The 13579-nt window shown below is 46.0% G+C and overlaps 1 protein-coding gene across 1 annotated transcript in view; it reads right to left on the minus strand.

Moving 5' to 3' along the window:
* Positions 1–13579, minus strand: part of LOC149348216 (alpha-L-fucosidase-like) — a 63642-nt gene that overhangs the window by 44244 nt on the left and 5819 nt on the right. Inside the window, exons 2-4 of the mRNA XM_089588007.1 lie at positions 12250–12467; positions 9518–9624; positions 5666–5796 (exon numbers count right to left, since the gene is read on the minus strand). Coding sequence (XP_089444133.1) covers positions 5666–5796; positions 9518–9624; positions 12250–12467 — 456 coding nt within the window. The remainder of the gene's footprint in view (positions 1–5665; positions 5797–9517; positions 9625–12249; positions 12468–13579) is intronic.

Below are 13579 nucleotides of genomic sequence, written 5' to 3' on the forward strand. Positions count from 1 at the left end.
CGAAGACAAGGAGACAACATTTATGCTAATATTCCGCAGTGCGTAAATGAGTATCTAATATTCTTGTTCCTTCCATTGTATTATCAATGAGATTATACTAATCCGACCCACTAATCTATCTTAATCCATTTTCTGGGAAAGTCATTCTAACATTTTAAAATTTGGCGGTGCCCTCTTAATTGATCCACTGGCACTCACGCGGTAGTGATGAAGCCACGACCCTCTCTCTCAATCGCATTCATAGATCGCTGGGAGTCCTGACATCGCTATGAGCGGAGTGGTGCAGCTGTTAATCGATGCGCCACCGGCCTGCAGGTTGCTGTTCCAATACCCAACCCCCGCGCTGGTGTGGCTTCTGAGACATAGGTTGCTCTTCCCGAACTCCCGTAAGGCTCATGCACAGCGGAACACTGTGCAGGTGGCAACTGCACTAAATCTGGCAACGGTGGGCAGGTTGTGACGACGTCACAAGGTTACGTCCCCTCTCACAACCAATTAGGGCCTTTCGTGGGGAATTTAAAATTTCGCGGTGATCTCTGATTGGTCAAATGGGGTTACGTGACCCCGATGACGTAATAAGAGAATTGACCAATCAGGGAATTTCGTTAAGGTCAAGGCGCAATTTTTTTTGGGAGACTACAGCCTAAATGCTATCGTATTAAAAAAAGTCTGGTGCGTATTTATATCCATAGCTAACTCTGATCTTGATAATTTTGAGGAAAAAAGGAAAAAGATAAAAAAAACTGAAGAATAGTAAGTCTTTGTGGATGCTGACTATGAAACCCATATCTTATTACATCAAGTCTGACAGCCTTCTGGATGCAACGACGGTACTATAGCCGCGTTTACAAGGATGCGACACAAGTTTTTTTTTTATTGTTTCACGGATTCTCTCCGTGTAAGGGGCAGAGGTAAAGGCAAAATTCCTGACAGAGCCTTTGCGCCCCCACAGTTCAAGGCAGCATGACGTTTCATTCACACACATATTTGCTAAACATATTTTTAACACATAACTGAAAGCAATAAAAAATTCGATTATTCAGATCACGTGTCTTCAAAGCATTACTTTTTCTTGAACATGATAGATTTTGAAAAGGCAGAAGAGACATATGCAATGGGTATTATGTAATAACACGCAATAGGTATTATGTAATAAGTCGACTCCAATGCCCTTTTTGAGGGAAAGAACAGGTTTTTAGAAGGACAGGCGTGACCCGTCCTTTATTCCATGCCTGGAAGTTCTCGCACTTTCCCTCTAAAAATGGACTGTTGTCGACTCCTGTCGCCTTCATGTAACCGCAGCTTACGTCTAACTCATCTTTCTGTGACGTCGTTTGTGGTAGCACTGGAATGCGTCGCGTAAAATAACTGCTAGCAACTGACTGCAGTGCGGCTCGCGCTGGCTGCTGATACGATGGCGGGTACGTAGGTCCCTCGCATGCCGTATTATAAAGCCGGGAGTTTCATATTAATAATACCAGAAGACAAGTCAGCCCCCCTATCATCGATTCAATAAGGCATGACGGGAAGTATACGTGGATGTCTACAGAGGCGCCTTCGAATGTGCATGTGGCTTTTTTTTTTTGTTTCCAACCGGTTTTGCTGTCTTTTCACTACAAAGCGTTTCGTCGTCGTCGTCATCCCCATCAGACAGATAACGTCCACTGCGCGAGAAAGACCCCTGATAAAGATCTCCGATATTCTTTGGCTTAGACTCACCATTACCACATATCCCCAGCAGCAGTCCTAATACCATCTCTAATACCCCCCCCCCCCCCCCCCAGCTGTCTTCCTTAAAGGGCAACTGCAGCAGTTTTTTGAGAATTCCGCGATATTCAAGGATTCAAATCTATGTAGGCTGTAGGTAAAGCATGCCAAGTGTTTTTGCACTAGCATTTAAAATAATGACGTAATCGACGATTGAATTTTTTGCTTCTCCTCAATGCAACAGAGGAGTGCAGGAAAACTCAGCGTGACGTCACGGAAGGTATGATTTCAAATTAGCGCTGTCGTCAGCCACACCCTGCCCTGACGCGTTAGACGCTGCCAAACAACTCTCGGCAGGGTTCGCCTTCTGTGGCGTTGGTTTTGTCTCCTTCAGAGCAGGCGTTTGTGCGTTGGAAATGTACCGATACCTTCGATGACGTCATCATGCGCACCCCACGGCGTTGTGCGCTGCGGAGAAGCTTGAAGGACGTCCGGATTTTATTCAGCGATTACCTCACTATTTCAAGTGCTAGCCCAAAAAGACTTCGCATGCTTTACCTGCAAGTTTCACACATTCGACCCACTTAAGCTCGTTGATTTCTAAAACCTATGCAGTTTCCCTTTAAGTTCAAATCTACTCTGGTAGCCTGCAGTCCATTGTTTACGTGCGTGCCCTACTACATGTCAAGCACTTTTTTTTCCCTCTGATATATCACTACTGTAAGATTACCCCGAGTTCGTTTTCTAATCCACATTCCTCTCTTTGCTAGCAAGGCTACTTCTCCAATCGGTGCTGGCCTCTAATTTCAAGCCTGTTCGCAAGTCTTGTTATTTGGGCACCATAGGGCGCTACTGATAAGATACAACTGTTATATTCTTCATCTAGTAATTTCGCTTTGTGTTTGGATTCTTCAAACAGTGGCAGCATTCTTCAAATGGGTGCTGTTTTTTTGTTTATGTAAACGATAACTCCGCTTCGAAGCTTCGCAGAGAAAGGACACAGTGTAAGAAGCATATCGCATTGATACTCATACGCGCAGTACGTAGAATGCTAACTGCATTAATTATTGGTAACTACTTTTGTTAACGTGCGGCATTTACATATTTTAACATCCGGCAATATAGTACAAGGTTGGAAGATAGTCAGGTTGGCCGAGACGAAAATTTGCGGATATAGGGGGCAAGATGAGCTGGTTCAAGTCTGGTTTAATTGGAGGTCAATTGGAGAAGCATTTTGTTCTGCCATGAAATTATGTTTGCTCCTGCTGTTACTGCTGATTATGATGAATTTCTTGTCTTGACAAATTGGCCGTTAACTTCCTATGTTAACCAAATGAACATAATAGTGCGCCCTCGAACGTACCCCCCCCGCCCCCCGCCTTCACGCCTCTTATAAACTTAAGCGCTACGAAACTGAGAAATTAAGCCGCTCTAGAGTGCACTATTCCGACATTCTCTAACGCATCACAACGTCGCAAGTGTCACACGAAAAGGCTGCTGTTTTGTTATTGTCCTCAAGTCGGATAGAGAAATTCATACGACGTCTTACATCTACGAAACGAAAGCTACGCCATTTTGTTTCACGTACTAAGTTTTTTGGTGCCACATTAGTATTCTGAAAGGCTACAATTTCGGTTGTCTCGGCCATAATGTCGTGCAGTAGAGCTTCTAGATATAGAAGTCTCATTTCGGGCTGAAAGTTACGAGCTTCGTGGCCATACGACAAGTGCAACAAAATGGCGTCTTCCGAGTGAACGACGGTTGTCACCACCCTACACCGAGTTTCTGTTTTGGAGGCACCCGACCTGCATCTCGACCGACCAGCCCTCCCCCGAAAAATTCGAGTCTCGTGAAATATGCGGAAACTGATTCTTTCTTCTCTCTGGCTCGAACGCCCGAGTGGAGATGAGAGGGAGCGCAGTGGAACCGCTGTATGTCGCTTCTAGGTCGTATTTACACTGTCAGCGTTAAACAAGAGCTCGCGGAACGTATCATACGGGATAGCGGTGGACGGCTGAACGGAAGAGCTCGAAAATAGGGAGAACGGCAATGAAATGCGCGTAGGCGATGAGGTGCACGCACAGTGTTTCAACTGAGCTTAAACTATTTTGATTTCTGGTGGGGATAGAAGCATCGCTTCCCCATGATTCGCCACGGCAATGAATTTCTTCGCAGTGAATCTTCTAATAGGTGCTACTACAACTACAGCCACGCAGGGCACTTAACCTGAGGTAAAGAGCACAGTAATCGTGTGCTACAAACTAGAACTTCCGCCTTCACGTGCTGGCGAACGAGACTTTCCTTCATATCGGAATGAGGTACGAGCGTGGTATGGGTCGTGAATTACGCGCTCTCCAGAATCTACCATTAGTGGTGAAGCAATCCCAAGTCGTCTTCAACTGAAGCTATTTAGGCGGGCAGCCTTCCAGACTCTTAAAGTGGTTAAAATTAAGCTCAAGTGGTGTTCTAGTGAAGCTATAAAGGGAGCTTATACAGTAATGCTGTCCGATTGTGCTTCTGCTTAAGTTATCGAAGAGAGGCTTAGCAAAGCTATCAAAAAGGGCTTTCACTGAAACCGTCCAAGCGGACTTCTAGTGAAGCTCTCTAAGTGTACTTCTGCTCTAGCTATCAAAGTGAGCTTCAAGTGAATGTATTCAATCTGGATTGGAGTGAAAGCATCGAAGTGGGCTTCGAATGAAGCCCACTTATTTCTTGTGAAGCTATCAAGGTGGACTTATCCCGAAGGTATCCAAGTGGGCTTTTAGTGAAGATTATCAAAAGGGCAGACTAAAATTAATGTGGTCCAAGGGGCCTGACAGGGAAGCTATCCAAGTAGGCTTCTTCACGCAATAGATTATCAAAGGGCAAATTGCTCCCCCCCCCCCCCCCCCCCCAACTTTATGTAAAGAGCAACCCTAGGATCTTAACGGACAGTATATTATGATGATGACAATGTTAATGACGACGAAAAACGCGCGACGCAGATGCAAACACTATATGAAAGTGGGCCTAGCCCTTGATGTATGCAGCCTTTGTCAGTAATGTGTGGCACACTGCGTTTGCTCTCAGGCATTCAGCGCGGCTGTCGAATGTGTGAAGTATTTTCGCCTTCCCCATTCCGAAGCTTAGGACTAAAAAAGCGAAGCGCAGAGCTCCTTTACACGACTTAGAAATGAGAAAACCCTAGGGGTTACATATTTCTCATAGGCTACCGATGTGGGGGAGCAAGTGAGAGGCTGTCAAAATGTGCCATACCTGGTCGTGTGGACTAAGAGCGATTGAGAGTATGGGGCCTGTGTTACTCTCGCCCACTTTTTCTCCGCCGAGGTAAGCAATATGTCTAGTAGTTTCTTCTTTCTTTTGTATTCACTTTCCCGTGTTACGTTAGGTGAAGCGGCGGTGTTTCAGTAATTCTCTGTGATTTGCCTATGGGCCAGAATGTATGGCTAAGCGTGCGTGCGGAGATGCATACATCTAAGCGCCTTTTTATTGGCGGCCTTATTCCAGGGTAACCAAAATATGACAAATGAGAATGAGCTATCTTCTTGCATGACGCAGCATAACACTGATGATGATGAGGGAAAGGTTATGGCGAAAAGTAGCACTATGTAACGAGGCGTACAACAATCCTACACGAATACCACATGTTTATCAAACGTAGCCAGTGATAATACATCTGGTTAGTCTCAATCGCATCCACTACACTCACTGTGCTTGGCGTAATATTAAGGCAGATGCCGTGTTCATCATGCAGCCTGATTCTATTCGACCTCAAGGAGTCTTCAGCTCCCGTGCTGTGAGAAACCTGAACAAATAAAGCCTGCTACTGAAACCTTCGTGACCCCTGATAGTGCCCGATAATCCTCTTTGGCTTAAGAAAACATGCTACACCGGACGACCCAGCATATGCGGAACACGCGGCAAGATAATCCATTTTGCCTCTGCCAACGGCGCTCACCTGTATGAAGTCGTTCGTCCTGAAGTTGTTCTCCCGGTCGTCCAGGAACAACGGATTAAACCACTCGTACAGCGAGTAATACACACCCAGGCGAATGTTCGTGGTAGTCTTGAGAAGCCTGGCGAAATCACCTGCAGGAAGTTCATGGAAACTTATCAGGCTCAAAAGACTTGTGAACCCGCCTTCAAGAAGTGTACAAGCATAGATTGGGCACAACAACCGTGACGAACTTTCTGTCTTTAGAAAGTTTAGTTTAGTTTAGTTTAGTTTAGTTTAGTTTATAATAAGGGAGTAATTACTCATTGACATCCACCCGAGCGCAGCCATACGGCTACAAAGGACAGTTATATAGCTTTCACAGAAACTTCGTAGTTAAAGAAAAATTCGTCCTGGTCCGGGGTTCGAACCCGGGACCACCGCTTCACCGGAGCAGTCGCTCTACCAACTGAGCTAGCCGGGACGGCAAGCTTATGGTAGGGCGAGAGCGAATTGATCGATAACTCGAAGTAGGAACAGTGTTGGTCAAATGTTTTCCTACTTCCTACTTCCTAGTTCCTACTTCGAGTTATTGATCAATTCGCTCTCGCCCTACCATAAGCTTGCCGTCCCGGTTAGCTCAATTGGTAGAGCGACTGCTCCGGTGAGGTGGTGGTCCCGGGTTCGAACCCCGGACCAGGACGAATTTTTCTTTAACTACGAAGTTTCTGTGAAAGCTGTATAGCTTTCCTTTGTAGCCATATGGCTGCGCTCGGGTGGATGTCAATGAGTACTTACTCCCTTATTACAAAATCTACTGCACCTCAGGGGATTCCCCTAAAATATTTGACCAACACTAGTTTAGTTTAGATTAGTTTATGGGGGTTTAAGGTCTCAAATAGACTAAGGCTATGAGGGACGCCGTAGTGAAGGGCTCCAGAAATTTCGACCACCTGTTGTTCTTTAACGTTCACTGACATGGTCCAGTACACGGGCCTTTATAATTTCGCCTCCACCGAAATTCGACCCCCGCAGCCAGGATCGAACCCGCGTCTTTCAGGTCAGCAGCCGAGCGCCATAGCACTCAGCCACCGCGGCGGCTAATTACAAGTGGAGGTTATGAATTTAAAATCTAAAGAACTTTAGACGCCTAATTTTGATAGCATGTTTTCTTTGATGCCTACGACTTTGATATATATGAATCATAACATGGTATTTGCCTGCGAGCGCTGAATAAATTATAATTGAATTTCTTCCCCACACACACACACACACACACACACACACACACACACACACACACACACACACACACACACACACACGCAAGACGCACGCACGCGCACACACAAACACACACACGCACGCAGACATACGCACGCACGCGCGCACGCACACGCACACATTTTAGTGCCTCGCCGAAAGCTGCCAACCCTCCTGGATCATTCATTTCGATGGCGTGTGATTTTTTTCTTTAGAGCAAGCGTCCTTGCCTTCTAAATTTACCTACCACTGAGGAAGATATCATGTGTCCCCAACCAAGGGCTGCACAGTGCAGAGAAGCCTGGACACCGTCGCCACTTTAATCGGCGATTACCTCACTATTTCAAATGCTAGCACAGAAAAACACTTCCTATATTTTTCCTGTGCAAATTTCGTACATTCGACGACTTTAACCTCGTCGAGCCCTAAAGCCTCTTCACTTTCCCTTTAAGAAGAACGCTGTTTTCCAGTCTGAATAAAGTAACACGACAACAATGATCCGGACATCGCTCGTCCGCTGAGCGACGCATGTGCCTTCTAGGAGATTTTGTTTTTTTTCTGCCATTTATTTATGATATCCGTGCCGCTAAAGGGGGACCCACAATTTGATTTCTATCTTTCAGCCTTGAGCGATGAGGCCTTGTACTGCCTGGCAACGACAGTGTGTCCTCGAGTCTTCGCCACCCGCGGCCATTTCCCCGAAAGAAAAAAAGCGGGAGGGGGGAAGCTTAGCGACCAGAGTGATAAATCTGCCTCTAAGAGAATAAAGCGCGCTCGGGGTGAGTTAGCGCGGCATAAATGTTTTACCACAAGGCTCCATTGACCTTGTGCACGTGGGCATCTTCGAATTTCGTCGCCTTAAAAATGGCGGCACGAAAAGAACATCAAACTGTGCCCGCAGGCTCGGCTTCCGAACGTTTTATCCAGTCTGCCCTCTGCTGCATTTCTGTACGCTAATATTGGGCAATAGATTTCTTCAACATTTCTCGGCAAAAAAAAAAATATAGAGAATTTACAACATTCGACTTAGAATGAAAATCACGGGCTTTGCCTTTGGCAAAGACTGTGTTTACTGGTTTTACATGCATTAATGACTGAACTGAGGCACACACATGATGATTGATTCCATTTTTGTGTCATTTTTTAACGGACACGCACGAGATGATTTTGCTCGGGTCAGAACCACTGGATTATTAATAAGAGAGCCTTATGTGGCTCTTTCGCGGCAGCAAACACTGTCCGCAGTTTGGTCCACACGATTACGTCATTCTCTGAAGATAAATGTGTGAAAGTGCGATCGTGACAGTGTGATAAAATGTTGCCGTTGGAAAAATTTGGTTGATGGGGTGTAATCAGGTGATTAAACGCGAAATAATACATTAGATGACAAAATAGCCATAGACGTCGATATAGTACATGGACGTCAGAGCAGCCAAGGACGTCGACGTGGTATGTGGACGTTTTCCTTTTGCATTACTCCAATGCGGGTAGCCGCAGTGATCTCAAAGTTTTTGCTGGGTAGCAGAAGACGATGAGGAGCGATCGTCCTAAGCATATACACGCAAGAGACGATGACATACGCAATTTTTGCCAGGCTCTGAACGTCCCGGTTAAAGATTTCGCTCTAAAATAGGAAAAACTGCTGCTATTCTATGCAAAATTTCTCGCTCAGCCAGAGTGGTGTCGACCTTTTGCTAGCTGTCGTTTAATTCAGCCCTGTGAGCACTCCAGTACAAACGGCCGTCAGTCGGCGCTCGTTCGGTGGCGCCGTTAAAAGACAGAGCTGGGGCAGTTAAACAAATATAAAGAAAAATCTCTGCCTCTTCCGTAACGGAGAGTAGAGTATGCATGAAATGTTTACGGGCATAACACATTACTTGTAGATGGTACTAGTCAAAATCTTGAAATGGGTCTAGTCGAAATGGGTCTAATCGAAATTCGGCCACCGTGGCCGGGATCGAACCCGCGTCTTTCGGGTCAGCAGCCGAGCACCGTAACCACTGGAGCCACCGCGGCGGGTCAATCCAGCGGCAGGTCTTTTACATGCGTGAGTGTGGGACCGCTGCGCCATCCTTGGGGAAGGCGCGGAAGTAGTTTTTCCGCTCAAAGCCCTTCTCGCCCTGAAGCTCCCCTCTTGCTCTAAGCGGCCCTCTCTCAAAGCCCCTATGAGTCTCGTCAAATCTCGTACGCTGCCCGGATGCTCTCGTTTCAGCTCCCGGATGTGTGGAATTCAGTGCCTGGATGTTGGCTCTCGGTCTCGGCGTGACGTCCCCCCACTGCCGACAACGGGAGCTAAAAGCATTTCATGCTTAAAAAAGCGAGTATGGTGGCAACTGCCACCATCCCATTTCAAAGGGGACTCTCCTATCTTCCATCCATGCAACGAACATATGTTGCGCCACAGAAATCCATGCCATTCTCTCGTCCCAGCGTATTGTGAAACGATTGAAAGTTTTTATTCTTTTCGCTTTTTTTTGGAACCCATTCATAGAGCTTGCGTTAACGAGAATGCAGCATGGGCGACGTAATGTCGTCACTCACGACGAGCTCCGTTACCGCTTACGCGTGGGCCCCAAAAACGAGGAGTTCCGAGGAAAAAAAAATTTCACTTACCGAGCAGATCCCGTTTCGAACCCACGTCTACCGAGTTCCAGTTCCATGAGCGCTTGGACGGCCATAGCGTGTAGCCTTCGAAGTGCTTCGCCGTGAACACAGCGTACCTGTGGGTGGAAGTTAGAACGGCTATTCCATATCAGTTTCGAGCCCTGGTTTTTCTATGAAGCAGGAAGTTTCCAGTGTGCCGAAAAGCCTCGAAGCAAGAGCAACAGCGACCTTTACGTAACTCTCAGTATGAAATACGAGACAAGTTTCCGTGTTTAAGGACTAAAGTTCATAAAACTTTTCTTCTACTAATTTTTTTTTCTGCTCTTACGCCTACTTGACGTGGTGTTTTATTTCAGATTAGCGTGTTTTAACCGGTACTAGGGGTCACCATTCCCCATAGTAAAGGCTTAAAGAGAATTATCATTGTCTTTTTTTTGCATTCGACGTGCACCTTTCGTTACCCTCTCTGATGGAGTATTCTGCAGACCTGTCATTAGTTGTGTCTCCCAATTATATGAATAAATACAATTTCACATCTTATAGTACGATTCTAACACAGGGTGGCTTCAGCCGAGCCTTGTCACATCACTGGCAACCGAGGCTTTCGTTTGAAATACCTACATTAAAAGTGTTTGAAATGCTGCCTTAACACATTTTGGGCTCATAAATAAAAGAACGTCCGCGAAACTTGCTTGTTATTGGGTATGAAACTGCCATTTCATGCATTATTTACACTGTTTTAGAGGCGCACTGTATTGTTCTACATAACACTGCCCAATGCCATTTAGTTATGTTTAGATGTTATAACCTAACAAAATCATTCTTAAAGAAACTGCGAGTGAAAAAAGCTATTCGGATAGTTGTTTCGGCGTGCAGCTGGCAAGTAGTGGTAAATTGCACAAAACGTGATCTGTACTACTTAATTTCTTGTGAGCTTTTATTCTTACAAGCATTCCCTTCAATAGGCAAGAAGTTTCGCAAAATTGTTTCGGTCAAAAGAGGTATGAAAATTTGATTACGTTAAAATACTTTCATTTTCATGTTTGTCACATGATTTTCATGTTTAAAAAAAAAACCATTTCAGAACCGCTGCGTGAGTTTTAGGCTGCTATGTTTATACACAACCATTAAATAAAAATCTGACGAAATGATCTGACACTGATCCCGGTTGTATTTTTTTTTTCACATTTTGTTGACATCTGCGTGATCTTAATGATGTAAGTTTTCAAATTATATTGGGAATATTTGAAAAGCGCGGGTTCACCATTTCAGACGTCAGAAATGCTCGTTAAAGCGCTTTGGTAGAGCTCCTTAGACTGCACAATCACCAAGAGGTAAACCAGAGTAACAAGAAATCAACAAAACACACTTTAAAGTTTCCGCAGTCCACAATCTCACTAATGAAGCAGCGCGCCAGCTGGTTGCTCGATCGCTTGTGAATAATTAGGCACGAATCGATGGCTACAAGTGCAGCCGCTCACCTTGACAAGTGAGGCGGTAAGTACTTAAGCGTGGCAAGCCGAACTATTCACCTGAAGGCCAAGGAAAGCCCTGACGAGCTCGTCGCAGGATCCTGAGAATTACGTTAATTACGTCGCAGTCCAAACGGCATAGCATCAAAAACTTGGCCGTAGCGACAGCAGATCGTTGCAGTAAAGAAAAAGCGCGCCGTGTTCTTTCGCTCAAGTAAATAAAGTTCTGAAGCCTGAGCTCAGTCGTAGTGAGAAATCTACCGAACCCAGGAGTCCGGCCCGCGCTGGTTCGGAGTTCGAATAATTAGAAGGGATCTGTGGGCCTCAGACGATTTGTTCTCCGTGGTCTCAGGTGTTGGGAAATCCCGGTCGGGCCTCTTGAGGTGTAATCTCAGCGCACGTGGAGATGCTAATTACTTCTCCGGGTCGGAGTTCCCGCGCTTGTTACCAGTAAAAGGCTTATATGCTTTGCGCAACTGTAATAATGGTTGCTGCAGTCACGAAGGTAATATACTGCTTTAAAATGTAGAGCTCATTATTGCTGATGTCAGGTATACGCGTAATTTATTCGAAAACAAAATGACAGTTTTCAACTACAATGCAAGGAAATTTGCGGTGCTAAATATCTCTTCTTACCACGGACGAGAAGTGTCTTTATTGAACTATGAAATTTCACGTGTGTTGGAGCGCTGTAACTTTTCTAAACAATTTAATACATAATGCTTCTTATGTTAGGTACTATGTGCACTACGAGTTTTAAAGCATGAGTAGGTATACTAAACCTTATAAACTGTAGCGTGTTTTAGAAAGCCTAAATAAATGTTAAAGATTTGGTCATTATGAGCATGAATTATTGTACAAGTGTTTCAGTGAAATCTTTACTACGATGCAGCGTCTCTTCACCTCCTGTGATCAGATGAGAAACGGTCTTCGCATGTTGAAATTAATCATAATTGATAAATGATGGTTTAAGTTCCGAAGCTCTAAGGGGTTACGTAGTGGAGGGCTCCAGATTAATTTAGACTGTCTGGAATTCCTTAATGTGGGCTGATATCGCACAGCGCGCGAACGTTTTTGTATTTCCTTCACCGAAATACGAACGCCATTTTCGTTATCAAACCACAACATTCGGATGAGCAGCCGGACTCTAAAGCCCCAGAGCCACCATGGGGGATGACATATCAAAATCAATCAGTAATTAACCTATTAATCTAGGCTTACGTCATAGTCATCTCTAGAGCCTGTTTTTGTCAAGCGTGCCCGTTATACCTGACACCGGACTTGACGAGCAGGTCGATCCACCGCTCGGGGTTGTAAAACTCGCACGTGAAGCCAGAGGCGAACTCCTGGTAGGTGACGTTCGGCCGGAAGTTCAGTCGCATGAAGTCCGAGAAGAGGCTGTTCTGGCGTCCCTTCCAGTGGTACCAGAGCCACTCGGAGCCGAAGCTGGGCACCGAGAACACGCCCCAGTAGAGGAGCACCCCGACCTGAGAGCGGCGTGAAAATGCAGGAATGACGTCACTCGCGCCACTTCTTTCTCCGCTCCTTCACCTGCTTATAAGCCTGTCCTCAAGACTCGCTTAACGCGCATACCCGGTCTCGCCTTTCCTTTCGCCATATTCGTCTCCTCCTCTACCTTGCCAGGCAAAGAACGCGAGAGTTAACGGGGCAAGCACACATGGTCCGCAATGTTAAAACAAGCACGCTCCTAACCTCAGTAATGCTCCGCGAATTCGGGTGGTGTGACACAGCTCACTGTCACAAAAGCCCGCAGATCAGGGTACATACAGAGCGTCCTGTACCCATGTAACGCCTCTACTGTATTCCCTTAATATCTACCCCCCCCACCCCCCTCTTCAGAAGTGCTCGGCGCCACTCTGTCTCGGCAGTTAAATAAGGGCCCTAGCGAAGCAAGCGCTCCTTTTCCCTGGGTTTTAGTACTTGCCTCACAACAAAGGTTTTTTCCTCCTGATCTTCTGAGCCAGAAGGGCTGCGGTTCGATCCCAAGGTCAGCGAGGATTTAAAGCGACGAAAAATGTTTCAAATCTGAGGCCGCCTAATACGCGTGCAGGTGTGCACAGAAGTTTTCGGAACACAGAAAAGACGAAAAAAGCCAATTTTTTAACCGCGATGCTATTTAAGCCAGAGGTTGTTTCGTTAGTCGTGCGCAGCGGCGGCTGTGTTCGCACTAATGAGGTCACCTAAGGATGCCTGACGCCCCCTGTCGGAGAGGACGAGAACTATTGTATTAGTAGTCTTCTGTTCCGACAGGTGGTGTCAGGCGTCCATAGGGGGCGCAGGCGCAGTCGCAGTCGCAGGCGCAGTCACTCTTCCTGAGGCCCTAGGGTTTAAAGATAACAATGGTCATGTAAATAAATCTGCAGTGGAAGTTAGCAAAAAGCGATTGGAGGATTGGTGGCGGAAGAGCAGAGATGTGGCGTAAGGTTAGAATTGTAGGAACCGTAGGTAAAGATGATGGCGATTCTTAATGAGAATTGCCAACGCAGTAAACAAAAAAATAAAGAAAAGCTAAGCATGATGGCAATTGCCACCACCCCGTTTCGACGGGGGCGCTCCTATCCATCCATCCGGGGGGGGG

The sequence above is a fragment of the Amblyomma mixtum genome, chromosome 4, assembly GCF_055824585.1.
Source record: "Amblyomma mixtum isolate Tamu chromosome 4, ASM5582458v1, whole genome shotgun sequence".
NCBI classification, from domain to species: Eukaryota; Metazoa; Arthropoda; class Arachnida; order Ixodida; family Ixodidae; genus Amblyomma; species Amblyomma mixtum.